Raw genomic sequence first — 27,625 nt, forward strand, 5'->3', positions numbered from 1 at the left:
GCATGAGGAAACTTTTGGGATGAAAAGTATGTTCATTATCTTGATTGTGGTGATTGTATACTCATGTCAAAGCTTATCAAACTGTACACTTTAAATATGTGCAGTTTACTGTATATCCATTAAACCTCAATACAGCTACTATAAAAGACACAAATCCACCACACTTTCTTTTGGAAACGGAAAAGATGATTCTTAAGTTTCTGTGGAAAAATAAGTAAGAGAATAGTCGGAAGAATTCTAAAAAACCTAGCAGAGACAGGGAGAGATAGGAACCAGTCATACCAGTTTTAATAGTTGGTGTCTTAATAGCATACTATAAAGCTATATAAGGGTTTTAAACATAGCAATGATGAATAAACCAACAGAAATCAATGACATAAACTAGAAAAGTCCAAAAACTTTTTTCTATATCTATCAATTAAGAATACGACAAAAAGAGCATTTTAATCAGTTGGGAAAAGAACAAATAGTATTGGAAAGAACCTGGTGGCCACCTGGGAAAATAAATAGCAGATGAGTCGGTGATTTAAATGCTAAAAAAAAAAAAAGGAAATCAGGAAGCACTAGAAAAAACAATGGAAGATTTTTCTTCTCCTTTTTTAGATTTTTTTTTTTTTTTTTTTTACAAAAGACCTTTTTAAGTATAAGACAAATCCCAAAAGTCATTTAAGGCAAAACTGATAAATCTAACTTCATTAAAAAAAAAAAAAATTCCACATGAAAGAATTATAAAGGTAAAATACAAATGTTAAAATAAGGGGGTTAAATGTGGTACCTCATATCACAAAAGACTTATTTCTCTAATATATAAAAAATTCTTATAAGTATGAAAAAATATCAACAATAACCCAATAGAAAATGGGCAAAGCATATTCAAAGACAGTCATGGAAGGAAATACAAATGGCCCCCTAACACACAGAAAGGTGCTCAAACTGGCAGAGACCCAAGATTTTGTTAGTGCTCTGTTCATTAATTGTGACAAATGTACCATCCATATGTAAGATGATAATAATCGGGCAAACTGGGTGTGAGGTATGTGGGAACTCTGTACTATATTCACAATTTTTCTCTAAATGTAAACTATTATAAACTTTAAAAAAATAAGCAAAAGACTTAAATGGATACCTCACAAAGGAAGATATTAAATTGGCCGATATGCACATGAAAAGATACGCAACGTCCTTAGTCATCAGGGAATTACAAATTAAAACCACGAGATACTATTTCACACCCACTAGGATGTGAACTGAAATTGTCATCCACTGCTGGAGTTCTCTTTGAAGAACTGTGGGGCAGTTTACTTTGTAATCAACCCACAGAGACAGGATGAACCTCCCACCCAAAATATGGTTTGCATATTGAGACAGATGACACACACATGAAACAAGAGGATATGGAAAGATTTATAATTCACATAATGAGACTTTTTGGGGAGAGTTGGGCAGACCTCCCAAGCTAGTTCAAATACAGCTTGGGAGAGCGGGCAGAAAAGGAGAACAGCTTGAGCTATTGGTAGTTAGGAGGTGGTGGGGCTTTGGTGACAGCTGGAGTGTATATGGTTTGAACTCCCTCCTGATGCCAAAAGAGGAGCAACTTGGCTTTTTTATCAGCTTGCCCAGATGCAGGACAGAAAGGGGGACAGAACAGGTGAGGCTTAAGAGCTGTCATCAGTCTAACATTAAAAATGGAGTCAAACTCTGTTAGTTTCTTATCAAGTTGGTTGTCCATCTACCCACCCCATAGCTCTGCCATTCTACTCCTAGGTATTACCAAGGAGAAATGAAAACCAATTTCCACAAAAAAAGACCTATACGTGAATGTTCAGAGCAGGCTTAATTGTAATAGTCAACTACTGGAAACAACCTAAATGGCCATCAAGAGAAAAATGGATAAACGATTGGCATACCCATGCAACAGAATACTTATTCAGCAATAAGAAGAAACAAATTATAATATGAATGAACCTCAAAAACAGTATGCTAAGTAAAAGAATCTACAGACAAAAGAGAGTATTTTTATTATGTAATTCTAGAAAAGGCAAAACTAATTTACAGTGAGAGAAAGCAGATCATTGGTTGCCTTGGGACTGCTGTGATGGTGGGAGTAGGGACTGACTGCAAAGGGGCATGAGGGTTCTTTCTGTGGTGATGGAAATACTTTATTTCTTGATTGTAATGGTAGTACATGAACATATACAATTGTCTAAACTAGCCAAATAAGAATATTCTTAAAACAGGTATACTTAACTGTATGTAAAACATATCTCAACAAGGTTGATTTATCAAAAAGTAAAACATTGTGTTGAGGGAAAGAACCCAAACACTAAAAAATACATACTGTCTGACTACATCTGTATGAAGTCCAAGATCAGGCAAAACAAATCTATGGTGATAGAAATCCAAAAGTGGCTGCCTGGGGTAGGGGGTGGGTGCTGACTGCAAAGGACACAGACAAACATTTAGGGTGTGACAGAAATGTTCTTATTCTCGTTTTGGGTGATGGATATAAATGTATGTAATTGTCAAAATATATTAGGTTGAACATTAAGCTATACCTTAATTTTTAAAAGTGCTTTCCTTGAAAACAAAACCAAAAAATTCCTTTTCTAATCCCACAACTAACAAATACAAGAAAAAGAAAAAAAACAAACCTTGTTAATTTTTTAATCATGAGAAAAATAGTAAAAAGAAAAATAAATCCAAAAGTTATGGATCTAACAAAATAGAGAATGTGCAAATCTAACTAAAACACACACAAAAAAGGAACAATGTTAGAAATGAGAAAGTGCAAATAACAGATGAGCGCTTTATTCTGTTATAAATTCAAAATTTCACTGAAAGTCTTGTCAGAAAATATTATGAAGAATATCTCATGGGCTTCCCTGGTGGCGCAGTGGTTGAGAGTCCGCCTGCCGATGCAGGGGACACGGGTTCGTGCCCTGGTCCGGGAAGATCCCACATGCCACAGAGCGGCTGGGCCCGTGAGCCATGGCCGCTGAGCCTGCGCGTCCGGAGCCTGTGCTCCGCAACGGGAGAGGCCACAGCAGTGAAAGGCCCGTGTACCGCAAAAAAAAAAAAAAATCTCATGAAAATGTCAAAATATAAACACAAAAACCACAACCACCACTACAAGAAAACCAAATTTGACCAATGATCATAGAAGAAACTGAAAATGTTTCTTAGGAAGCCTCTACATACTTATGCATGCCTGCCAAAAATGCTTAACCTGAATCTTAACGTGAATCTAACCACAGCACATAAACAAGAATGACTATTTTTGACAATGCATGATAAAATTTATGGAGAGCTTCCCACTCTTCTTCAATGTCCATATCTAATAAGTCAACTAACCAGAGGGAGAAAATAAGACCATCATGAAAGGAGGAACTAGAATGTTACTCCTGTCAGAACTCTTGTCAGAGTTCCCCAGGCCATTTCACAAGTGACTAATATTTTCAAGTTGACTATTAAAGATATGGAAGAAAATAATATAGAGAGAAGGCAGTCTTCTCTGAAGAATATAGCCGTTTACTTACCATCTTCTGCTAAGATCTTGGCTGCATCTTTATCCTCTTCCCACTTCCCAGTCACGAAGCAATCTCTGATACTGTTCATAACCTTATACAGAAAAGTCAGCTTAGTTGACAGGCTCCAGTCAATTCAATAAATAACTGCTTTGAGAAACAGTAGGTGACAATTTGCCTTTAAATACTTTTCAAGACAGTTCTATGGATATTTTCATTCCAAGTGGACCTATGAAATAACTTTGATGTATATAGCATAACAACAGATATAAAAACATAAATATTATAGCATTAACCAGTGGATAGGGAAAATAACGTCAGCCCAGTGACTTCATAAGTAAACAAACAGATATTTACTAATTCGTTAATCCAGACTTATCATGGCTGTTTGAAAACGTAATTCCTCTGCCAAAGACAAAATGTCTTGTATGAGCCCAACAGTACAAAGAGTATTGACGAGGCTCCCAGTCCCAGATCTGCCAGATCATCCAGTACACATATGTAGTGGATGCTGGATGCACCTCTCAAACACAGGCTAAAACTTGTACACAACTCTCTATTTCAGACTGCTTCCTGGGGAACCTGACTTAGGACAGCACATGTCAGTCACTGCCAAGGGCTCAAAAGCACATATAAAGAAATCTTCACATGGGTCCCGGCTTTCAATCACATTTTGATCATGATTCACATTTTTCAGATACAACCTCACTCTCAAAAAGTAGCCTTGAAGCTAGCACGATTACAATGGATGCAAAAGCAAATCTGCTCATTTATTCATTCTTTCATGCCTATAATCACTCAGTATTTACTGAACATCTACTCTGAGCCAAGAAGCTTTGCAGGCACTGAATGGCAAACTGTTCCAAAAGATCCTTGCTTTCATGAAGCTTAACAATTGACTTAGGGGAACCAGGGACCAAATAAATTTTAAAAAATAGACCCTCCAATATAAAAATCCTCAACAAACTTAGAAGGGAACTTCTTAAATCTGATAAGAGGCATCCATAAAAAACCCCACAGTTAACATCACACTTAATGGTGAAAGACTGAGAGCTTTCCCCTTAAGATCAGGAGTAAGACAAGGATGTCTCCTCTCATCACTTGTATTCAACATTGTACTAGGCGTTCTAGTCCGGGCCATTAGGCAAGAAATTAAAATAAAAGGCATCCAGTTTAGAAAGAAAAACTATCTCTATTCACAGGTGGTATGATCTTGTATATAGAAAACCCTAAGGAATCTACTGAAAAACTATCAGAATAAATGACTTCAGCAAGATTGCAAGATACTAGATCAATATACAACAGTAGGGCTTCCCTGGTGGCGCAGTGGTTGAGAGTCCGCCTGCTGATGCAGGGGACACGGGTTTGTGCCCTGGTCCGGGAGGATCCCGCGTGCCGCGGAGCGGCTGGGCCCGGGAGCCATGGCTGCTAAGCCTGCACGTCCGGAGCCTGTGCTCCGCAACGGGAGAGGCCACAACAGTGAGAGGCCCGCGTACCGCAAAAAAAAAAAAAAAAAAAAAAAAAAAAAAAAATATATATATATATACACACATACATATATATATATATATACAACAGTAAACTTTATTTCTATACACTAGGAATGAATATCCAAAAATGAAATTCAAAAAACAGTTCCTTTTACAATCACATCAAAAAGAATACTAGGAATAAATCCAACAAAAGACGTGCAAAGCTTATACTCTGATAACTACAAAACATTCTTGAAAGATCTAAATAAATGGAAAGGCATCCCATGTTAACAGATTAGAAGATTTGGTATTGTTAAGGTCTCAATACTACCCAAGTCAGTGCAATCTCTATCAGAATCCCAGTTGGTTTCTTTGCAGAAGATTCTGCAAAGAATTCTTTGATTCTAAAATATAGAAAACCCAAGGGATCCAGAAAAGACAAAACAATCTTGAAAAAGAACAAAGTTGGAGGATTCACACTTCGTGATTTCAAAACTTATTACAAAACAATAGTAATCAAAATAGTATGGTACTAGCATAAGGACAGATGTATAGATCAATGGAATATAATTAAGAGTCCATAAATAAACCCATGTATCTACGGTCAAGTGATTTTCACCCCGGGTGCCAAGACAAGGCAATAGGGGAAAGAACAGACTTTTCAACAGGTGCTAGGACAACTAGATATCCACATACAAAAGAATGAAGTTGGACTCATCTCACACCAAATACAAAAATTAACTCAAAGTGTATCCAAGACCTAAACGTAAGAGCTAAATTATAAAACCCTTACACAAACCATAGAAGTAAATCTTCATGATTTTGGATTTGGCAATGGTTTCTTAGATATGATACCAACAACAACAAAAATACAGAGAAATTGGACTTCATCAAAATTTAAAACTTCGTGCTTCAAAGGGCACAGAAAAGATAACCTACAGAATAGGAGAAAATATTTGCAAATCATATACCTGATAAGGGACTTGGATCCTGAATACATACTCAATGATAAAAAGACAGACAACCCAATTTTTTAAATGGGAAAATAGTATGAATAGATATTTCTTCAAATAATATATACAAATGGAAAACAAGCACATGAAAAGATGTCTAACATCATTAGCCACCAGGAAAAGGCAAATCAAAACTGCAATGAGATATTACATCACACCTCCTAGAATGGTTATAACAATAAAAAACAAGAAAAACAACAACAGGTAATAACAAGTGTTAGTGATGTTATTCCAATGTGGAGGACTCAAAAGCTATATATACTGCTGGTGGGAATGCAAAATGGTGTAGCCACTTTTGAAAAAACAAAAGGGAGAACGTATAAGAAAAAAACTTCAGGGGACTTCCCTGGTGGTCCAGCAGTTATGACGCCGTGCTCCCAATGCAGGGGGCCCGGGTTTGATCCCTGGTCAGGGAACTAAATCCCGCATGCTGCAACTAAAAGATACCGCACACGGCAACGAAGATCCCGTGTGCCAAAACTAACACCCCACACAGCCAAAAAAATAAATGTATTTTTTTTAAATAAAGGAAAAAACTTTAACTGTTTTTAGTAGTCATATTAATAGAAACATGTGTAATGTTATTCTGACACTTCTATGTATAAATGGGATAAAGCAAATAATTACACAATTTTCTAATTTAATCATCTTCAAGTTCAAACAGGAACTAATTCTACAGTGGAAAAACAAGAGATATAAACAGGAGATAAAAGATTAAGTAAGAAGCCTGTAGTCCTGAATCTGAATTGAAAATGTATGTATGAATTTTCCTAGCTCTGGTCACTGAAAAGGCCTAGAAACAATGACCAACCCATAGCAATGAGTATACATAGACCTAGACTGTGATGTTGAAATACCATTTTGTACTAAGAAAAATCAGGACTTCTTATGGCTGTTTCCAAGTCTGGCATCAGAAATGTACAAGATGATACTGGAACACCTTATCATATCAGACAGCAATGAAGCAATCTAAGGACTACTAGGATCATGTCAAAAGCACTCAGGAGCCAATTTGAAGAGACTCTCACTGGTCACAGATGCGATAAATATGATCATCAGCAAGGATAACAAGTGCAGTGAAAGGAAACACGTCAACTATATTTAAAGTCATAAGTTAAAAAAAAAACTTAAAAAAAAAAAAGAGTCACCTTTGGAGAATTGTTCGGAAAACTGATAAAAATAATCAAGCATTTATACTGCTTATGTGGAACTGGGTAACCAAATAGTAGATGAGAAGTTTCTCTTTATAGAAGTATTCCAGCTAACAAGAGGAATTTGAACAAAATATCACCATTTTACATCCTTAACAAATTAATGGATCTAGGCATTGAGCATCAATAGCTAACATCACAAGATGACTTTATGTGCCTCCTAATGAAAAATCACCACCACCTAGGAAGCAGTCTTGCCAAAAAATCTGAGAACAAAAAACGAAAACCTCAAACCTAAATCTAATCAAACTTCTAGATGCATTGTCCAGAGGGTAGCTACAACATGTGGTTATTTAAATTCTAATTAAAATTAAACAAAACTTAAATAAAATTAAAATTTTAGTTCTTCTGTCTCACTAGCCGCATTTAAAGTGCTCAACAGCCACAAGTAGCCACATAAGACAATTCTTTACCCATCACCATAGACAATTCTATTGGTATTGCTCTGTACCAATTTATAGGACATACAGAGAAGAGTGAAGTCTGACAGACCGCACATAGGGATGCAATGCGCCCAGGAAATCCAGAATATGAGAAACTCTACACATCAAATACTTGGTTTCTTAAACAAGTGAAAAGGTAAGGAAAAAAGAGATGGGTGGAGGGGAATATTGTAGATTGAGAGATTTAAAAGGCATAGAGAAAAATAAACAAAAATAACCTGGTAAAACTAAACTTTGGTGTTCACTGATACATACTTGAAGGATGAAATTATAAAGAAAAGAAGGAAATGATTACCCTAAGAGTCGTGATTCCTTCTGCAGGGAGGATAAGCCTATGACTAGGATGGACACATGGTGGTTACAGAGGTACTCACCTAGTAATCCATTAAGTTAAACAATTACTTTTATGTGGTTTCTATAATCTGTATTAAATTTTACCCAAAAAATGCTTACATAAAAATCTCGTAAAGTGCACAAGTGCCACCCAGTGAATTAAAATACATAATATGATAGTCATTGGGCCTCCCTGAGGAGTGACATTTCAGCTAAACCGAATGATCAAAAGAAGTCAGCCTTGGGAAGATCAGAAGAACATTTCAGAAAAGAAAACAGAAGACAAGAGGTCTAAGATGGGATTAAACCTGGCAAGTTTAAGAACTGAATGAATTCTCTAGTGTGACTAGAGGGTGATGAGTGGGGGAAGAAAATTTACCAGTGTCATGGATTCCTGTTTGCTTACAAATAGAAATTATAAATGTTAACTCAGGGATACTATGTATCTCCTAGTTATAAAACACAAAGTACCTCAAATGTATGAAAACCTACGTGCAATGCTTCAAAATAAAGATTAACAATACTATTCACACTAAGAGTTGAAAACTAACACACCATTGTAAAGCAATTATACTCCAATGAAGATGTTAAAAAAAACACAAAAAATAAGAAGCAAATAACAGGTAGGCAATACTGAAATCACATAATCTTTTAAAAATATTCCCTAATTTTCTCATAAGTCAAACACACTATTTATATTCAGCCTCACCTCCTCCAAATCCCAATCATGGGGCACCTCCACATGAAATCTGGAGCAGTCCAAAGAGTCAGCCTTGTGCTTACACTCGCTGGCAGACTGGCTGACACGAAACAACCCTCCGAGCTCTTCCTTGGTATCACCATCTTCTTCTTCATTATCCTCTGTCACTAAAGAGACCACCATCATAGAAAAGTGAGAATAAATCCACCCACTAGAGGACTAGGGACTGAGGGTCTCTGTTTGCAGTAGGTATGGTGTGTGCCCCTGAGCGCATCAGCCACAGACACAGAAAGGCCGTGGAACTACTGCTGAGCAGCTCTGGAGGACATCTGCCCTCCTGCAAGGCAGCAGCAAAGTGTCCATTGAGGAGGGAGAATACTGGGGGATGGGGCAGGGAGGGGACATTTAAAGACAGAGCTTTCAATTATCATAAAGAGTTTCTCTTGAAGAGTGCTGAGTCTCTAATCACTAAGAGTACTTGGACAAAACCTGAATGGAAGTCAGTAAATACCAACCCCCGATTCCATGCTCCTACCTCACATATACTCCTTGGCCTTGTTCTAACCATACAGTAAATAGGGACCACAATATCAGGTTCACCACATTATTTTCTGCATTACTGAGTCAAGCTCTTTCCAAAAAGAACATATAGACAAATTTAATAAAATATAAAATCAGAGGAGAAAGGCAAAAGGAAAAAACAGAATGAGTAATACAGAGCACTCATTCTCAGAGAGGAAAAAACACCTTTTCAGGCAGAATTATTTTTCTGGTACTAAATTCTACAAAAAAATTCATGAAGGATTTTCTACAGGGAGTACAAAATGACATAATGAAGACTATTCTTATCAAAAGTTTTATGGCAAACCCATAAATCTACTTCGTATGACTGATTTACAGTCCTCATGAGCTGATGATTAAAAACATCTGCCAAATATAAACTAGGACGCCCAGGAATATCTTATGGATATCAAAAGTACCACCCAAATCCTCTAACCAATTTCTTCATCTCCTTTTCAGAAAATAGTCTAAGAAACTAAAATGTTTTTAGATCTGAACCAGAGCTCCTTTACCTGTCCCATAAATCAGCTTTCGAAGGTTTGGAGTTGTTTGTTGCTGCCTCAGAAAGGCCTCAGCTGCCTTCCTGGAAAGGTCTTCCTTCCACTTGAGGGCACCTGAAAGGACCAACACAGACATCAGTTAATTCTGTTTGTCTGTCCTCTCTGCTTCAAGCTCATCACTCATTCATCCTGAAATCCTTTAATGAGGTGTAATACTTGAACAGTTAACGAAGTCTCCAAAACAGCAGACCCCAAATGGTAGACATTCTATTTGTAGAACATTTTCAGTGCCAAGTTTGTAACAGCAGTTAAATTAAATTTAAGCATACCTGAAGTTTCTGTGGAATAGTCATTTTCTTCCTTATAATCTTCTTCCTCTCTGAGTAAGTCTTCTATATCACTGGTCTCATCAGTTAAGTTCTCTGACCCCAGTTTCTGACTACTGACCACTTGAGAAGGCTTTGGAAACTTTTTCCTAATAACCTCTTCATTTTCTGAGTCCTCCTCCTCTGTACTGAGAGAGTTTTCTTCAGCTTCATCTTCAGATGCAAATGCCTCTTCAGCTGTGCAATGACCTGAATCTGAAGTGGTGAGGATTGCTTTTTTCATTGTCAAAGACTTCTCCAGATTCAAACTATCACTCAGATCATTAGTTTGTAACAGTCCTGGCTTACCACCTTCTCTAACAGCTTTTGATTCTAAAATATTCCTCTCTTCCTCTGCAGCGGAATCCTCTTCTTCAATGCTTTCATCAGCTTCCTCTGTTGCTTCTTCTACTGAGCTTCTCTCAAGGTCATCATCACTGTCAGCAAACGCTGGCAAATCCACCTCAACGTCTTCTTCCATCTCAAGTTTTTGCCGTTTGATACCTTTACCAGACATATACTGTTTACCAGTCATTTCAGCATCTTCCCCCTCTTCTGTTTCATCATCACTAGAGCTATTTTCCAACCTGTCACCTTCAGACATTTCTTTATCATCTTCATCATCACTATCTCCAGAATCATCTTCTTCATCTCCAAAAATGGCTTTCCGACGTACTCGACCAGTTTTTAAATCCACCTGCTTTTCCTCTTTTGGCATCCACAGCCTATATTAAAGAGAAAATGCAAAATAATTCCATTTGTATAATAACCAGCTAATCTGCAAGTCAATAAATATGCAAAGAAATAGAAAATAATGTCAAGGAATGGTTTTAAATGACATAGCATATAAAGGAATGATGTGATAAATACTGGAATAGTTAATAAGCAAACTCATGCATATTTCCTTAACACCACTCTACAAAAGAACTTATAGAGAAAATAAAGAGATAACCTTTATTAAAAAACGTCTAATTTTAGAAAGAAACTGCTCAAAAGGGAAGTGAGTGCTTAATAGATCTTTTAGAAGACCCATTAGTTCCAAGCTTGAAACAGATGATCCTTAGAGAAATGGCTGACTGAAGGTCCAAGGCAGGGAAAGTACAAAATAAGCCTGGAACATCCTGCTGTCAGAAAGCAAAAAGTGCTCAAGCACTAACGGGGACACACCAAAAGGACACAGAAGACAGACAGAAGGGACAATATAAGCATCACAAAGACTAGTGATAGCAATGGGATAATAACAAATATTTTTTTAAAACTCCATTCATAAACAGTGATACTAACATAAAGGGGTGAAAGCTCTTTGTTAAAGAATGCCAGGACTTCCCTGGTGGCGCAGTGGTTGAGAGTCCGCCTGCCGATGCAGGGGACACGGGTTCGTGTCCCGGTTCGGAAGGATCCCACATGCCGTGGAGCGGCTGGGCCCGTGAGCCATGGCCGCTGAGCCTGCGCATCCGGAGCCTGTGCTCCGCAACGGGAGAGGCCACAACAGTGAGAGGCCTGCGTACCGCAAAAAAAAAAAAAAAAAAGAATGCCAGCTAACGAATGGAGAAGGAATAACTGACTAAGAATATTCCCATTTTGAAATCACCAATGCAATGCTTGATAAAGAATCATCAAGATGCCAAAAATATAGGATGAAATAAAAAACTATCAAGCTATTTAATGTAACAGTATTATATAAAACTGTAAAAAAAAACAATTAGAAAAATACTAAAAATTGTACTAAAAGAGAATGGATAAGTTTGAACACATCAATAATAACAAAATGATGACTATATATAAGAAACTATATAGAAAAAGGAAATGTTCACAATATAGATATAAAAATTTTACCTGTATTATAACTGTAACTATGTTAGAGTATCCATGTACACAAGGATAATTACAGGAATGCTCAAAAATGAAAAGAGCTAATAATAATGATCATAATAACAGGGATATTTTAGTGATACTTCTTATCTGTCAGGCACCATGATAAGTAGCTTATGTGCACTATTGTGTTTAATCATCACAACTCCTGTGAGATATTAGGAAATTAATTGATTTCCTCAAACTAGTAGGCCCACTGCACTTAATTACCATGCTATACCATCTGCTAGTTAGAGGGCAGCAGATGATTTTTTCCAAAAAATTTTTCCTGCTTTTATATATACTTATAATAAATGATACATTAGATGATCTCAATCATTTTCAGACTAATTTTTATTGGCAGTCATAAACCACTACAATAAAACCAAAATACCCACTATGTATAAATATACAAATTCCCAACCCAGACTGGTAATAATTCACATAAGCCCTATATTAGTGGAAATTAAGCCACAGGCGATATTACAACACAATCTAAGTAAAAGTTTTAGAGACAAGGTATGTGGCTTCTGGACAGCAACCTGAAAAAGTTCCCTGACTCTGCTTGTTATTTTGGCCGTTAAAATAAAGCCAAGTGGCCTCAGGACTCCTAAGAAACAAAAGCAACCTATGGAAAAGGTTTTGTGAAATTTAAGGAATATTCTGAGTTTGTTAAAAAACTGAATCCTTCATATGATTTCAAGAAAATACTTCCATGTAATGTCACATAAGTAAAGAGCCCTCAGAAATACAAGCATGTACAAAGCAAAAAGCAAAACCAAACAACCTGGAATGAATCCCACCAAAACGTTTTATGATGGCAGAATGATGTATGATATAACCTTATGTAATATAATTTTTTTTTTAAGAACACAAAAACAGCACACTTACCCTTGATTATCTATATCCTCTGACACCAGTGGTTTGGAATCAGAAAACAGTGTCACTCTACTTGAAGCCATCTTGGCATCAATAGTGGAATGGGTGGAAATGAGACTCTGGACCAGTTCTTGGGTGGGCCTCACCTCCTCCTGTCAAGGTTACCAAGAAAGGGAAAGTGAGGAATGCACAAGGATTCTGAAGAAAAATACACTGGTTTCAATCAGTTTCTCAAAATTACCTTAAACACAGTTCCTGAGAACCTTTCTTACTGCCTCAAAAAAAAAAAAAAAAAAAGAAGACGAAGAAAAAGAAGAATTCTTACAAGGCCTAAAATTGATCTCTGTCCTCATTAAACTTTTCCAAAGTGCATGGAGTATACAGTCTGATAACCTAAATACTGTGTTGCCAATGCTACAGAAAGCATTTACAGAAAAATCCCATTTCAGAACAGTCAAAGAAATAAAAATCTGGAGTCTACATTTTTTAAAAATCTGTTACCTTTGATACAAAAATTGCACTTCAAGGAATTTACTGCATAAAAAGACCCCTCCCAGTGGGCAAAGCTGCATGTGCGAAGGCACTCACTATAGTACTTGCTCAAACCAGGGGAAACTGGGACTGAGCCCCATAGCCCTCCAAGGATTGGTTCAGTAAACAAAGTTTATCTATACGATGAAATACTACACAGCTATGAAAAAACTGAAGCAGTTCTATGAATACTAACAGGGGAAAAACAGATTCACATATTCTTAGGTGCCCTCAAAATGTTGCAAAAGCATTTACAGTTGGATCCCATATAACAAATACTATTTCTAACACACACACAAATACCATATATATGGTATCTGCAAATAATATATAATAATTTAGATATATAATCTAAATAAATATGTATATGTTTAGAGAAAAACAGAAAAAAAAAAGAGAATGACCAAAGAGAGCTAGAAAACATATTGATTTTATATGATGAGAAATGGGAAGTACAGGCACCAAACTGCTTCCAAAGCTCACATTGGGGACATGGGATCCCCTGTGTGTCTCGGCAGCAGGAAAGTATGGAGGATGTGACTTCTACTTTCTGCTTGGTGCAATTTAAGTATTTTGAACATTTACAATATGCACTGTGGCCTTTATCATAAATGTGACTAAAGATAAAAAGCTTCAGTAAATAAAAGGTGACTATATAACTTCCCGTGACTTCCCTCTCACCGATTCCTGGAAGCCATGGCTGCCCCCAAGGTCGACATAGACCGCATCTTTGTCATACAGCACACCACCAACTCCAGAGAAAGGTGCATACACCAACTTCTCCTTCTCATTTAAACAGCGCTTCTTTTGCTGTTCAGGAAGGGCACAGGGGTCTGGGAGGAAACTGACGTCACTCACAGCAAAATCTCCTACACCTGGAAAGACAGACACAGGAAGATAGCTTCAGCTGACAAGTGACTGGTGGCAGAAATGGCCCACAGTCGGAAGGCTTCAACCACAACAAGGGCACGGTTTGACACTAGCACTGTATCTCTTTAGCTAAACACCATCAGAGCAGAGGAAATTTGGTCAACTCAACACCTTGGGTGGCCAATGCAGAGCTGAGTTAACCCTTAAAACCTCCAGGAAGATGGCTCTATCTTGTTTGGCCATTTTTCAGTTTTCCTGAGAAATGAAGTCATCCCAAGAGTTTTACAAATATAGTATATTTTACAACAAAAGGATACCTGGTATGTGAATTTGGCTTTTATTTTTCAAGTGTCCTCCTCTTAGATAACCATAAAGAGATACCTTTCGGTCACACTTGATATTTGTTCGAATATCTTCTGGGTTTGTCAAATCTTCCATCCTAGAAAAATAAAACCCAATTATATGGCAGAAATAAATGTCATAGTTCTTGTACCTCTCTTCACATTTCAGTGATTCATCACATTCAGTAATCCACTACACATATTGTTTAGAAAAGTATAGAAAATACAGAAATAAGGGAGCAGAGTTCACCATCTACCAGGGGCAAAGGGAAAAACACATGACTGCATCTCTCTCAGGCTCTACAGGATACACATTCCACAAGCAAGACACCAAAAATGGGAAACAACATGGCCCTGGAGTTGAGGAAAAGTAGAGAACATATCCAGAAAAACCATTTATGGAAGAAGATTAAGCTTTGACCTGGATTTTTTAGTGTGGCTTGGATTTTGGCAGGTGGAGAAAGGGTTTTCCAGGCTGACAAAATATATGAAAAAAGCATAAAGGAAGGAAAGCACAGGGCACATCTGAGTGACTGGAGCACCACGGTCCAAAGGCAGCATCACTGAAAATTAAGGATAAAAAAGCAGGATGGGGTCCACATCCTGTAGCCTTAAATGCTTCAGAATCCTCACATTTTTCTAAACATTTCATACTTTACTCCTGAAGCCACAGCATCTTTAAGTAATGATACAAAAAAAGCAGATATTTTCCGTCAAGTACAGTTCTCTCACCACTATTCAATAATAAGACAAAATAAGCTCTATTATTGTTCTTTTCCAAACTTTTTAGCTTTGAAACATATGGGTCAGGAAGAAAAAGTTTGCATTCACTTTTTACCTGTCTGCCAGGATATAAGGGTGAGAAGTCTGCCATGTAAGAGGCCTAAACTTCATAACTGTAATAAAACGGCCCAGATTGTGAATTTCTTGGTTTTGATATTCTCCGTGTACCATTCCAGAAAGGTAAAATAGCTTGGCACCCTAAATATTAAGAAAAACAAAAAATTAAATTTCAATGAAATTCTTGTCAACACTGCACCAAAATAAAGGCCTTTAAATAAGAAGCAATCCTAAGAAAGGGAGACTTCTAGTGACCCACTATGCCAATGCTTCCAGAGCTTCTCTGGCTTCTTTCAGGACTCATCTTTTTAGGGCTTTGTATGAACAGAACTGCAAATATATTTAGTTTCAAGTCAAGCAGTGGCATCTATCTGGAGTATGGATACATAAGGAACAGTGAGGCTCCTGGGCACAGAAAATATTTTATGACCGATGGGACACAACACAGTAGTATGGGGGAGAGGAAGGAGTGGCAGTATGTGTGCGCTATAGTTCCTGGTCCTGTAACAAGGAAAAACTTTGGACAAATTCTATTAAATCACAAATCCAAAATACTTAGAGCCAGACACTGCCTGGTCCTGGGGGATGCAGAGACAAATGAGACACATCAAGAGGTCCGGAATAAAGACTATCTCAAGGAAATATTCTAGGGACTATGAACAGATATAATAAGGAAACTAAGGAGGTGATCCTGTAAAGATGTTTGTTAATCTCTCCCACTCATTCTATTTTTAAAGGATTAGAGTGTTAGTATTCAATAACTAATTCGCTTCCTACCGGGTAGACTTCTGTCCAGAACCTGTGTTTTAGTCGCTTCTTTGTCTTCTTCAGTTGCTTATTATACTTAAAGGAATCTAGGTGAGTGAGAACGCCCATAATTTTAGGAAAGCCATGTACTTGACAGATGTTTAGGAACTCGAACGTTTCCATTTCAAACCCAAAGCTGGCATCTATAAGCATCAGAACCTAAAAACAGAAGACACAATTTCTCAAGGAGGCTACCCAAAATAGACCATCACCAAACTATGGCTCATGAGCCAAATCTGGCCCATCACTTGTTTTATAACTAAAGTTCTATTGGAACGCAGCCAGGTTGACTTATTTACATATTGTCTACACCTACATTTGTGCTACAACCGCAGTTCAGTGATTGTAATAGAAACTGGGACCTACAAAGCCTAAAATATCTACTATCTGGCCCTTTATAGAAAAAGTTCACCAACTTCTGCTCTAGACTAAATTAAATGATTATTTAGGGAATCACCATGATAGAGAAAACACTATCCTTTGACTTGCTCTAAAAGGCAACTTTGACACAGTCTCAACCATGTTTCAAGAATGTGCATATATGAGAAATAACTCAGAAAGGGCCGGATCTAATTTGGCCCTTACCTGAAAAGTCCTCACTTCAAGAAATAAAATTTGTTTGTTTGTTTGTTTTTTGTGGTACACGGGCCTCTCACTGTTGTGGCCTCTCCCGTTGCAGAGCACAGGCTCCGGACGTGCAGGCTCAGCGGCCATGGCTCACGGGCCCAGCCACTCCGTGGCATGTGGGATCTTCCCGGACCGGGGCACGAACCCACGTCCCCCGCATCGGCAGGCGGACTCCCAACCACTACACCACCAGGGAAGCCCAAGAAATAAAGTTTTTTGTAAGGTGTTCTTAAGCCAAATAACAGATCTCTAACAAGGAAACCAAATAACAGATCTCTGATATCCAAAAGAATGGGAGGAAGTGGTAATCAATGAAAAACATCAAAAACACGAAGAAAGCCAAACATCTTTGTTTCAATCTCCTCAGGGGAAAAAAAGTTTTCCACTGGGAAGTATGTAGTAAGAAAGCTCTACCTTAGAAGTTAATTGGTAACATGCAATTGCTCAGAAACTAAAAAAGTCTACCAGTTCAGAACTGAGTCAAAGGATAGTCATGGATGGTAATCTGTAAGAAAATATAAGTACATAAGATCAATTTTTAAAACTTATACTCTTCAAACATGCAAAACAATTTCATAGTTGATTCCTAGCGACTTAAGACATCTCTGTCCTCATCTTTCTGTAGCTAACTAAAAATAATTGGAAAAAAAGAACAGAAAAACTTAATCTTTGATTAAACTAGAGAACATTCATAATCCTAAACCACAAAATACATGAAGGTGGACCACTGAGCATTGTGAGGAAGCATAGCTGTGTGGGCTGGCTGTGGAGTATTCCTACACCCCATTTGATACCATGGCGTGACAAGTTGCAAGCAATCGGTTGTAGAGTCAGAAGAACAGGTGGGTGGCAAACAGTCCCTGAGCTGACAATCTTTGTCGACTACAGATAAGTAAAGCCTCTATTATTCCTCCAATGTTCATACATGTGTACGCGCACAGACACACAAGCGCGAATCCAGGTACTGTGTGCCTTCGCTGTGACTTCGGAAGCTTTATAACCCAGAACAGAGCAATCAACATTAAGCTAGGCTGGGCTTCCCTGGTGGTGCAGTGGTTAAGAAACTGCCTGCCAACACAGGGGACATGGGTTCGAGCCCTGGTCCGGGAAAACCCCACATGCCGTGGAGCAACTGGGCCCGTGCGCCACAACTACTGGGCGTGTGCTCTAGAGCCCAAGCGCCTAGAGCCCACGCACCTGGAGCCCATGCTCCGCAACAGGAGAAGCCACCGCAATGAGAGGCCCGCACACCGCAACCAAGAGTAGCCCCGCTCGCCGCAACTAGAGAAAGCCCGCACACAGCAACAAAAACCCATTGCAGCCAAATATAAATAAAACGAAAACAAAAACAAAAAAAATTTAAGCTAGGCTAAGTAAATAATGGTACATACAACAGAATACTTAAAAATAATGAGGTTGAACTTAGTGCTTATTTTACACCTCCAAGACATACTAAGTGAAAGAAAGCAAAGCACAGAACACTGTGTATGATAAACAGTGTGTGCTTTAAAAGGGTTATATGTGTATTTATACACGTATCTGGAAAATACTGCTGAGGGGGACTGAGAGACTAGGGGTCAGAGCAAGGAAAGCAAAATCATGCATCGTGCATACCCTGTAGCACAGTTTGAGTATCTTACCAAATGCATGTGTTCCTTTTTAAATCTTAAAAAGATGTATATGAAAGGCATCTTTCTTAATATGTGTATGCTTTTAAGATTAGTATACAATATATGTTACATAAAAAAGAAACTAATGACATGCTGAACTATTTCAATCATTTCAAGTACACAAGATTTAATAAGTTTATACTATTTTGTGTTGGCAATAACACACTTATTTTTATTAATGGCAGCATTACATATTCAAAATTTGAATGGTACTTATTTTCTGATATTAAGATGGTACAACTGTAACATCTATATTAAATTACTTTTTATTTTAGTTTTAGGAGACTTCCTGAGTCAAAGGGTAAAATCTGTAGCTCATTGTCCCAAACAGCTCTTCAGAGGTGTTAAATAAAAAAAAAAACCAACGAGGTATCCGTTACCCCGCACTTCCTAATCAATATGGTTTAATTTTTTTTTTCCTTTTTGGCTTATTTTTGCTAGTTTTTTTTTTTTTTTTTTTTTTTTTTTGCGGTACGCGGGCCTCTCACTGCTGTGGCCTCTCCCGTTGTGGAGCACAGGCTCCGGACGCGCAGGCTCAGCGGCCATGGCCCACGGGCCCAGCCGCTCCGCGGCATGTGGGATCTTCCCGGACCGGGTCACGAACCCGTGTCCCCCGCATCGGCAGGCGGACTCTCAACCACTGCGCCACCAGGGAAGCCCTATTTTTGCTAGTTTTGAAGGTAATTAACAGACATTAACATTTCTGTAAATGCAATCAAGGCTGTACAATTTCCAGATGCTGAGTGCAGTACAGATTTTCTATTATAAACTCTGAAAACTTCTCAAGGGTAATCCATGAGATTTTTTACCCAATATGGTAAAAAGATCCATATTTTATCATAATCATTAAGAACAGAGTTTCTGGCACCATCAAGAGCAGAATTCTCATCCTCAGAAAAATTGCTTAAATTCTGGGAGCCTCGACTTCATCATACGTAAACTAGAGATAACACCTACTTACCTCTAAGGCATACTGGGGGATTAGATGAGCTAAATTTGTAGAAAGCTGTTAGCACAGTGCCTAGTAAGGGTCCAAGAAATGGTACTATTATAAACTTGTATGTATGTATGCATATCTTAATGAGCTTTTATTAGCTACATTCATTAAAGGTTTTCTCTGACCTACGGTCTACTTTTAGATTTCAGAATACATTTCATTATGCACATTCTATTTTTACTATAACAATTATTGCCATCATCAATTCAAACACATCTTTTGTATCCCTGATGATACTCATCATTTTTTTAATAATCTTAAATCTTTCTTCCCTTCAACATGGGATAAATAACTTATCACATTGCTGTAAATCCCCATCAGAAACCCATGCTGCCCCCAATGACTTACCAAATCCGCTACTTTAGCCAGATCAATCATCATGTTAATGTCACATCCACATTCAATAATGGTGAGTCTGCGCTTTTTACCTATAAGTGAAAAGATGAAAATTTTACTTTTAAAAAGCCTTGGAAAAAAATCTGTTAACTCTGATTATTATTTTTAATTGCATCTAGTAAAGCACCTTGTACATTCACAAGAGTATGCCAGAAGTTCATTTTTATAGGAGAAAACTGATCAAATAAAGTAAATATCAAATAAAGTAAATTAGTTTTCTTGTTAGGTTCTCTAATTTTAAAATAATATCAAAAGCCTACCCATAGGAATCAAGTGCTCAAATAGGTAAAATTCCAACTGGAATGGGCAGACAAGTAGGCTTCATGATGGCTGTGATCCTACTGTTCAGCAGTGGGCCAAAGCTTCTATCTCTATCAAAGCTTCCCCTGTTCTCACTACAGCGAAAAAACCCTCAAACCTAATGCAACAGAATGTTCATGGAGCAATCATTATTTCAAATTAAGCTAAAAACAAATCAGTCAAAATGATGGGAATGCCTTAAAGAAAAAGAAAAGCCTCAATCCAACTATATTATTACTATGAGAAGAGATTTCAGATTCTACCACTGCCATCTGGGAACTTGTTTCATCCTCCCTCAGACTTTAGAAACATCACCATTTCCCAGAGCAGACAAGTTCTCACAGGAAAAAGAAAGGAAAAACTCCCTCACTTCCACAAGAACGTGGCTTCAGGAGGGCAAACAGGTGCACCTGGTACATAGCAGGTACTCATTATCTGTTAAATGAAGGTGCTCACCATAACCAAGCCAGCCTGCCCAGGCCTGCCAAGCCTTTCAGAGGAGCACAGCTGGCAAATCCATACAACAGTTACAATAGGTATACATCTACACCATTATTATCTCTGGGAATCTATCCTTTTCTGAAGCTACAGCCACCTTAATAAAAGTACAAGAGCAGTAACATGGAGTGACAATATTACTTTACCATTTACCAGTGAAGAAAATGTTAAACAAAGACATGCATGTCCCACAGATGACAACACCTGCCATGTCAGTCTGTGACAGCACCTCCTACCTGACACGATTGTCACAGGGCCTCTGATCTCTGTCAGCTTCTGCCTGGTAAAGTTCCGAATGAGGCACTGGATCAAAGTGCTCTTTCCAACTTTTGGAGGCCCCATCACCACTACCACTATTGGTGGGGGCTCTAGTGGAGTTCGATCAACCACTGGAATGTGATGCTTTTTTGTCTTCAAATCCTGAGTCCTATTTGTTTAAAAAAAAAAAAAAGTAAATTCACTTTCAAAATATAAAAGGTATCATCCCTAGAAGCACAAACTTTAAAGAGAGCAGAACAGACAATATGTGAATACAATTAGCTTGTTAACTTCTGGCGCCAATCCAAATAACCACTTCAGTAAATATATACAACACAATAGCAGAGCTGAAAACTATATACACCTTAAATCTGATTGCCTTATTAGTTGACTTTAATAGTTTAAAAAGAAAACAAGAGGCAAACATGGAGGCAGTGTACCATAATAAATAAAAGGAGAGGCTATTGGGTTAAATTTGGCTCTCCTACTAGGAGAAGTTAATTCAATAATGTTTAAAGTACACTGCCTTTAAAGTACATATAATAAGGACCCATTAAATAAAGCTGTTTAATACTACATACTCCAATTATATGAAACATATCCAGAAAATAACACAAGCACACCTGTTACCATAGAGATTGTTTAAAGTTTACAAACAAAACAAATTCTATAAAGAAAAACTCTTTTTCTCTTGGACAAAAGAACCCAATCAGTGTGCAGATGCTGGAGGCAAGGTGACATCCACAGCAAAGACTTCTCACATTTCAGTAAAAGAAATATGACTTGCACCTCCATGTCCTTCAGAGTTGGAACAGACTCGTGAATCCAAACCTCTGGAGAGGCTCCTACTAGTTAAAAAGAATAATTGGAAGAACCACTAGACTCCAGCTAAACATACCTGTGAAAGGACCTCGCCATCCGCACAGCAGACTGGACTGCAAATGCTTTGGGGTTTCGCTTCCGGGCATCTTCCTCATCTCCAATTTGGAGATCCTGCAGACGACGTTTCTTCTTCTTTTCAGCTTTGGGCCCACTGTTTTTCTTTCTATGTTTCTTCTGGTCCTTAGTCTCCATGGTAGCTTTTTACCAATCCACAACTAACTCTAACCTACGGTGAGTTGGGTGGGGGCAGGGGAAGCATTTTACAATCCAGAAAACACCCAGAGAAAAACAGTAAATTTCATTTACTTCTTTACGAAGAGATATATATTTGTTTACCCAACAGGTGTGGAAACTGCTTAATATTATCCCGACTTTTGGCACTTCCCTGGTGGCGCAGTGGTTAAGAATCCGCCTGCCAATGCAGGGGACACAGGTTCGAGCCCTGATCTGGGAAGATCCCACGCGCCGCAGAGCAGCTAAGCCCATGCGCCACAACTACTGAACCTGAGCTCTAGAGCTCGCGAGCCACAACTACTGAGCCCTCGTGCCGCAACTACTGAAGCCGGCATGCCTAGAGCCCGTGGTCCGCAACAAGAGAAGCCACCGCAACGAGAAGCCCGTGCACCGCAACGAAGAGCAGCCCTCGCTCACTGCGACTAAAGAAAGCCCGGGGGCAGCGACGAAGACCCAACGCAGCCAAAGACAAATAAAATAAAATAATTATCACCAATTTCACTTATCTCTATTATGCTATAAATTAGTTACCTCTGCTTAAGTTACTTTTTATTTGTCTTAAATGTCTACATTAGCACTGTCCATTTCTGCAATGATGAAAATATTCTATATTTTTCAGCACAGTAGCCACCAGCCACATGTAGCTACTGAGAACTTAAAATGTACCTAGTGAAACTGAGAAACTGAATTTTAAATTTTATTTAATTTTAATTAATTCAACTCTAAATTTAAATAGTCATATGTGACTAGTGGTTACCATACTAACTCAGCCCTAAATATCAACTGGACTAATGAAGTGGCCTCCAAACTTACACTATTTTTAAGATATTTTATTCTGAAAAACTAAATCATTTTAACAACCCTCCAACATAATAGCAGTATTACTTTTACAACTGTTGAATATGTAAAATTTTCAAGTTCTAATACTCATCTATATGCCTTTAAAAAACAGCAGTATCTCCGTGTGTGAGATCTGACTGACTCTGGATGATGCCTGGACACCACATGGATTTGTAGAAACCCTTACAATGATTTCTGAGAGGCCCAGGAATTTATGGCCCATAAGTGGGAAACCACTGGATTAGAGAGTTCTTTAGAAAATTGGGTCGCATACAATCTGCTGCGCTTGCTTGAAAAAAAGAAGGGGTGGGGTGGGGGGGGTCATTCAATAATCATTCAATTAAGGTACTGAATTCATTTCAGTTCGATATATATTTGCATCGGCCTATAATGCACTAGGCATTGTGCATGGAGACGGCTACAGCTGCGATCTGAACTAGCGGAAGAAATATAAACCCATGTCTTCTGTACCATGCTATAAGAGCCGCATCAGAAGTCTGCACAACCGCTGGAGGTCAGCCAGAGGTTTCCCACGGACACACACCAGAGGAAACAGAAAGTCCACATATACCAGCATAATGTCAAAAAATCCTAGCCGGGAGTCAGGAGAGCTGGGTTCTAGGAATGCTTTCACTAAACAGCTGTAGAATTCCAGAGACACTATTTTTCTTCTCCACTATATTTGGGTTCCGACTTGTACTGATGCCTTCCTCCTTTTTTCGGGGTATAGGGGTGGGAAAAGCACAATTTGGAGTCCACAGATCTGGCTCCGGTTTAAGTCACCTGCTAGGATTACCCCGGTAGGAAACGACCTCTCACCTCTCCCTGTCACCTCCCCTCCCGGTCCCGGCTCTCTGCGTGAATTCATTCAGCACTTCTCCGGCAGGTACCAAGTATGTCTGCCCGGGCCACGAGGCGCTGCCCGGGGGCAGACTGTCCGGGAGAACCGAGCGAGGACCTTACCACGCGCGCGACTCGCGACCCTCCCGGAGTCCCAGCCCCGAAGACCCCACCGCCGCCGCCTAACCCAGCACGCGACCGTTACCGGGAACGCAACTGCTGCTCCTCCTCAGGCCCGCACAGACAGCGCCGGAAACGGAAATGCAACGTACCCGAGGACTCTACACGCCGGCGGGAAACAAGGAGGACAAAGAAAGAGAACTGCGGAGGGACGACTTTCAGGGGAAGACCGAAGGACGGCTCGTGATTGGCTGAGGGCGGACGCAGGCAAACTCTGCGCGGTGCTCTCCACCTGGAGCCCCGCCCCGCCTCCGCTGCCGCGCCGCGAGGCGCCGCTTCGCAGCCCAGCGTCCGCACTGCACTGGTGATACCCTGAGTCTCCGAGCCCCGGGTGCAGCGCACGACCGAGTTCACCCGGAGGCCGTGGTGACGGTGCGGCATGGTACCCCCTCCCTGGTTCGGGACAAAAGCCAGAAATAACACATTTATCCTGGTCATCCCGGAGTCACTGCGCCGGCCCACTCCTGAAGCCCCAGGCACTGCGTCCTCCGACTGGCCCAATGGAATAGCACTCGGCTGGGAGTCTCAATGGTTGGTCCGCTTGCTCATCCTTAGAGATGACAGGGCTGGAGATTTCTCGGACGTCTTTAGTGCTAGGACCCTCTTTTGCTGGGACCAACAGCCTCTTAGGGCAGGGACAGACTCTGACCCAGCACGAAATGCTTTGGCCTTTCTCTGTTGCAGGAAAAAGAGCTTTCCCTGGGGGATGCCCGTCTTGCCGTTTTCTTGAAGCACAGCTTTGCCTTCCCAGGGCTCTGCCCATTCCCACCTCTCGGGTGAGCTGGAATGCCCTAGTGCCTACAAAGCTAGGTACATTTTCAGAGTTTGAATCTCCCTCTTGTCTTGGAGGCTTTCTTTTCAATATGATCCCACCAAAGCACCCGAGGCTCAGTTCTTGTACCTCACAAAACTAGGCTCATCTATGCTTCATGCCTTTCCACAGCGGACCTGTTCTCTCCCTCAGCATCCCACAGGTATTCACTCTGCCTACACTACACATTCTGTGCTGTGCTTGGGAGGCTACTGTATAGGGCACACACTTCTCTCATCTGTGAAGAGCTTATAATTTTGTGCCACCCTGCAACACTGTTCCCCTCACTTCTTGGAGATTTCAGTGTACAGGTACGTAATCCTTCTAACAACCTCTTGGCTCCATGAATCCCACTCCTATCCTCTTTCTTACCTCAGACTCTCACTCTCCCTGTGATCACACACCCTAGACTTTGTCCCGTTCAAGGAATGGAACCCTGGAAGCATCCCACTATAACCACCACCTGCTTTCTTTACAGGTTACTCCCTCTAATGCCCTGAAATCAAGACTTCGTAACCCTACCCACACCTCCAACCCACATCGTACTACCTTATTCCCTTATGACTTCTCCCTCCCTAGTAACCTAGCTTAAACTCCATGGTCAATCATTATCAGCAGTGTCTTGCATCCTCAACTCCCTCACCTCCCTGTCGCCTCATCATACCTGCTTGGTAAATTGAGAGCCCTGGATAAAGCCAGTTGCCCATCTACTCCATACTACAGCAGTGCATGGCTGGAGGAAAACCCAGAACCATGCTGACTACCCTCACTTTAATAATTCTAACTTTGCCTGGTCTATGCCATTCGTCTAAATGTGTATTTCACACCTCCTCTTCCCTCTTCAATCCTTCTCACCACCTCCCCCTTCCTTGCTTTCTACTTCACTGAGAAAATGGAAGTGGAGACTCCCGCCACCAAAGACTTCCACCACATGCAGCTGTGTCCCTCTCTGCTGCCTGCCTGTTACTGTAGATGAACTACCCCTGTGTCCACCTAAAGGAATTTTGTACTTGAGTGCTGGATCCCATCATCCCTTACTACTCCAGAGCGTCACTCCAGCCCGTCTATTCTCTCCCCAGCATCATCAGTCTTTATTGGACTATTCCCATCACACAGCACATAGTTATTTCTCTCATCTTCAAAACAAACGAACTCCACTTGACCCCATTTCCTCTGTTACTGCACCTTTCCCCTGCTCCCCTTTGAGGCAAAATTTCACAAAAGAACTGTCAATATGTTTTCTGGTTCCTCTCCTCCTATTCTTTGATTCACTTTGCTCCCAGAATACCACCTACCACCCTGGCTGCTCCTCCACGGTGGCCTTTGCTGGTTCTCCCACTCCTGCCTGACCTATTAATGTGACAGCCCACAGGGCTCAGCCTTTGGTCTTCTTCTGTGTCTATACTTATTCCCTTGGTGATTTCATTCTGTCTTTTAGTTTTATATGCCATCTGTATCAGTCACTGATTGACTGTAACTGTGCTACAGATTCATCCTTCATTACCCACTCTGCAAAAATGGAGTTAGGCCCTTTATATTTACTTTGACACTGGTATGATGTTAGGTTTTGTCAATAGAGGGTGACGGAGAGACTTTGCAGGAGGAAGCAGTCTTTCTTCCTGGTTCTGCTGTGCTTCCTGGCTGGGCTTCTGAAGGTGGGTACTTCTCCAGGGCCAGCTCCTCCGGTATGTGGTGGCCAGCAGCCCCCCATTCCCCCATCCCAACTTCCCAGCAGTTCTGTCGTGGCGTGACTCTCCCAAGACACCGCCCCTTTCCCCAGCACCGAAAGAGGGATTTCCAACAAGTTCCAGTGGTGCAGCACCACAGGGACTCCCCTGACACTGGTAGGCCATGGCCACACCCCTCCAATGAGGTCTGGACCTCAGCGGTTGGGGGGCAAGTATGGGGCTGGGGGAGGGACCTCTTACTGGGCCCTCCACCTCCACCCTAGGGTAGCGGCTGCTCCTCACATCTGCTGTTCTTATAGGCTTTAGCGTTCTCTTTACTTCTTACTAAGTCCATTACTCATTGCTCTAATTCCCTGTTGTAGTTAATAATTCTTGGGGTTTTTTGCACAGTTAATTCAGTAATTTTATATTCTCCTTTTATCATTTGTTATAAGTTTCTTAAATAAGAGAATTTCATAGGCTATGATATGTCACCAATGACATGTACAAAATAAGTTATAGGAAGAGATTATGTTTACACACACTTCAGCAATAGTGATATGGATGATTTATTCTGGAACACACTACAAGCCTTAAAATTCAGTAATTGGGAAATTAAAGGCTAAAAATATGCAGATTTGTAGCAAAACACACTGTAGAATAAATCAAATATCTCTCAGCAATGGAAAATAATAACAACCACTATTTAATTGTTAAACAGTAAAAATAGCTAACATTTATTTAGCATGTGAAAGACACCTTAGTAAGCATTTTACATTTCATCTCATTTATTCCTCACAAAACCACTGTCAGTAAGGTATATTTTTATTGTCAATTTATTACTAAGGAAAATGAGGCAAAGAGAGCTTTAGTAGCTGGTGATTTCTTAACAGTGTCAGGATCAAGACTTAAACCAGGTAGTTTGACACCAAGGCTAATACAGGAGAAATGAGAAACTAATATTTCTCAAGAAAATACTGCAAACACACTGAAAACTAAGCATCTGTATTATAACTCTTCCTGTAGTATTAGAAAATAGAATCCAAACTGGATTGGGCAAATGGAGAATGTATTGGTTAACAGAGCTGACAGGCCCAAGAGTATAAATTACTTCAAGAAAAGCTTGATTCAAGGGCACACATAATGGCACATCTCTCCATTTGCGGTTATGTTTTCCTTTATCA

The 27,625-nt window shown here is 39.7% G+C and overlaps 1 protein-coding gene across 5 annotated transcripts in view; it reads right to left on the reverse strand.

Annotated features, from left to right (window-relative positions):
- BMS1 (BMS1 ribosome biogenesis factor) overlaps positions 1-24,135 on the reverse strand; it is a 46,200-nt gene extending 22,065 nt beyond the window's left edge. Inside the window, exons 1-14 of one of the 5 annotated variants that reach the window (XM_079899529.1) lie at positions 23,989-24,014; positions 23,515-23,653; positions 21,886-22,095; positions 20,966-21,156; positions 19,884-19,963; positions 16,212-16,400; positions 15,433-15,575; positions 14,571-14,692; positions 14,065-14,258; positions 12,865-13,004; positions 10,087-10,847; positions 9,770-9,871; positions 8,706-8,863; positions 3,537-3,618 (exon numbers count right to left, since the gene is read on the reverse strand). In XM_079899529.1, coding sequence (XP_079755655.1) covers positions 3,537-3,618; positions 8,706-8,863; positions 9,770-9,871; positions 10,087-10,847; positions 12,865-13,004; positions 14,065-14,258; positions 14,571-14,692; positions 15,433-15,575; positions 16,212-16,400; positions 19,884-19,963; positions 20,966-21,156; positions 21,886-22,061 — 2,338 coding nt within the window. In that variant the 5' untranslated portion in view covers positions 22,062-22,095; positions 23,515-23,653; positions 23,989-24,014. Of the gene's footprint in view, positions 1-3,536; positions 3,619-8,705; positions 8,864-9,769; positions 9,872-10,086; positions 10,848-12,864; positions 13,005-14,064; positions 14,259-14,570; positions 14,693-15,432; positions 15,576-16,211; positions 16,401-19,883; positions 19,964-20,965; positions 21,157-21,885; positions 22,096-23,414; positions 23,654-23,982; positions 24,032-24,055 lie in introns of those variants that run through there. The other 4 variants (XM_079899531.1, XM_079899528.1, XM_079899532.1 and 1 more) reach the window with 4 other exon arrangements.
- Between the last annotated feature and the right edge of the window lie 3,490 nt (positions 24,136-27,625).

This window comes from Stenella coeruleoalba, assembly GCF_951394435.1.
Source record: "Stenella coeruleoalba genome assembly, chromosome: 16".
NCBI lineage: Eukaryota > Metazoa > Chordata > Mammalia > Artiodactyla > Delphinidae > Stenella > Stenella coeruleoalba.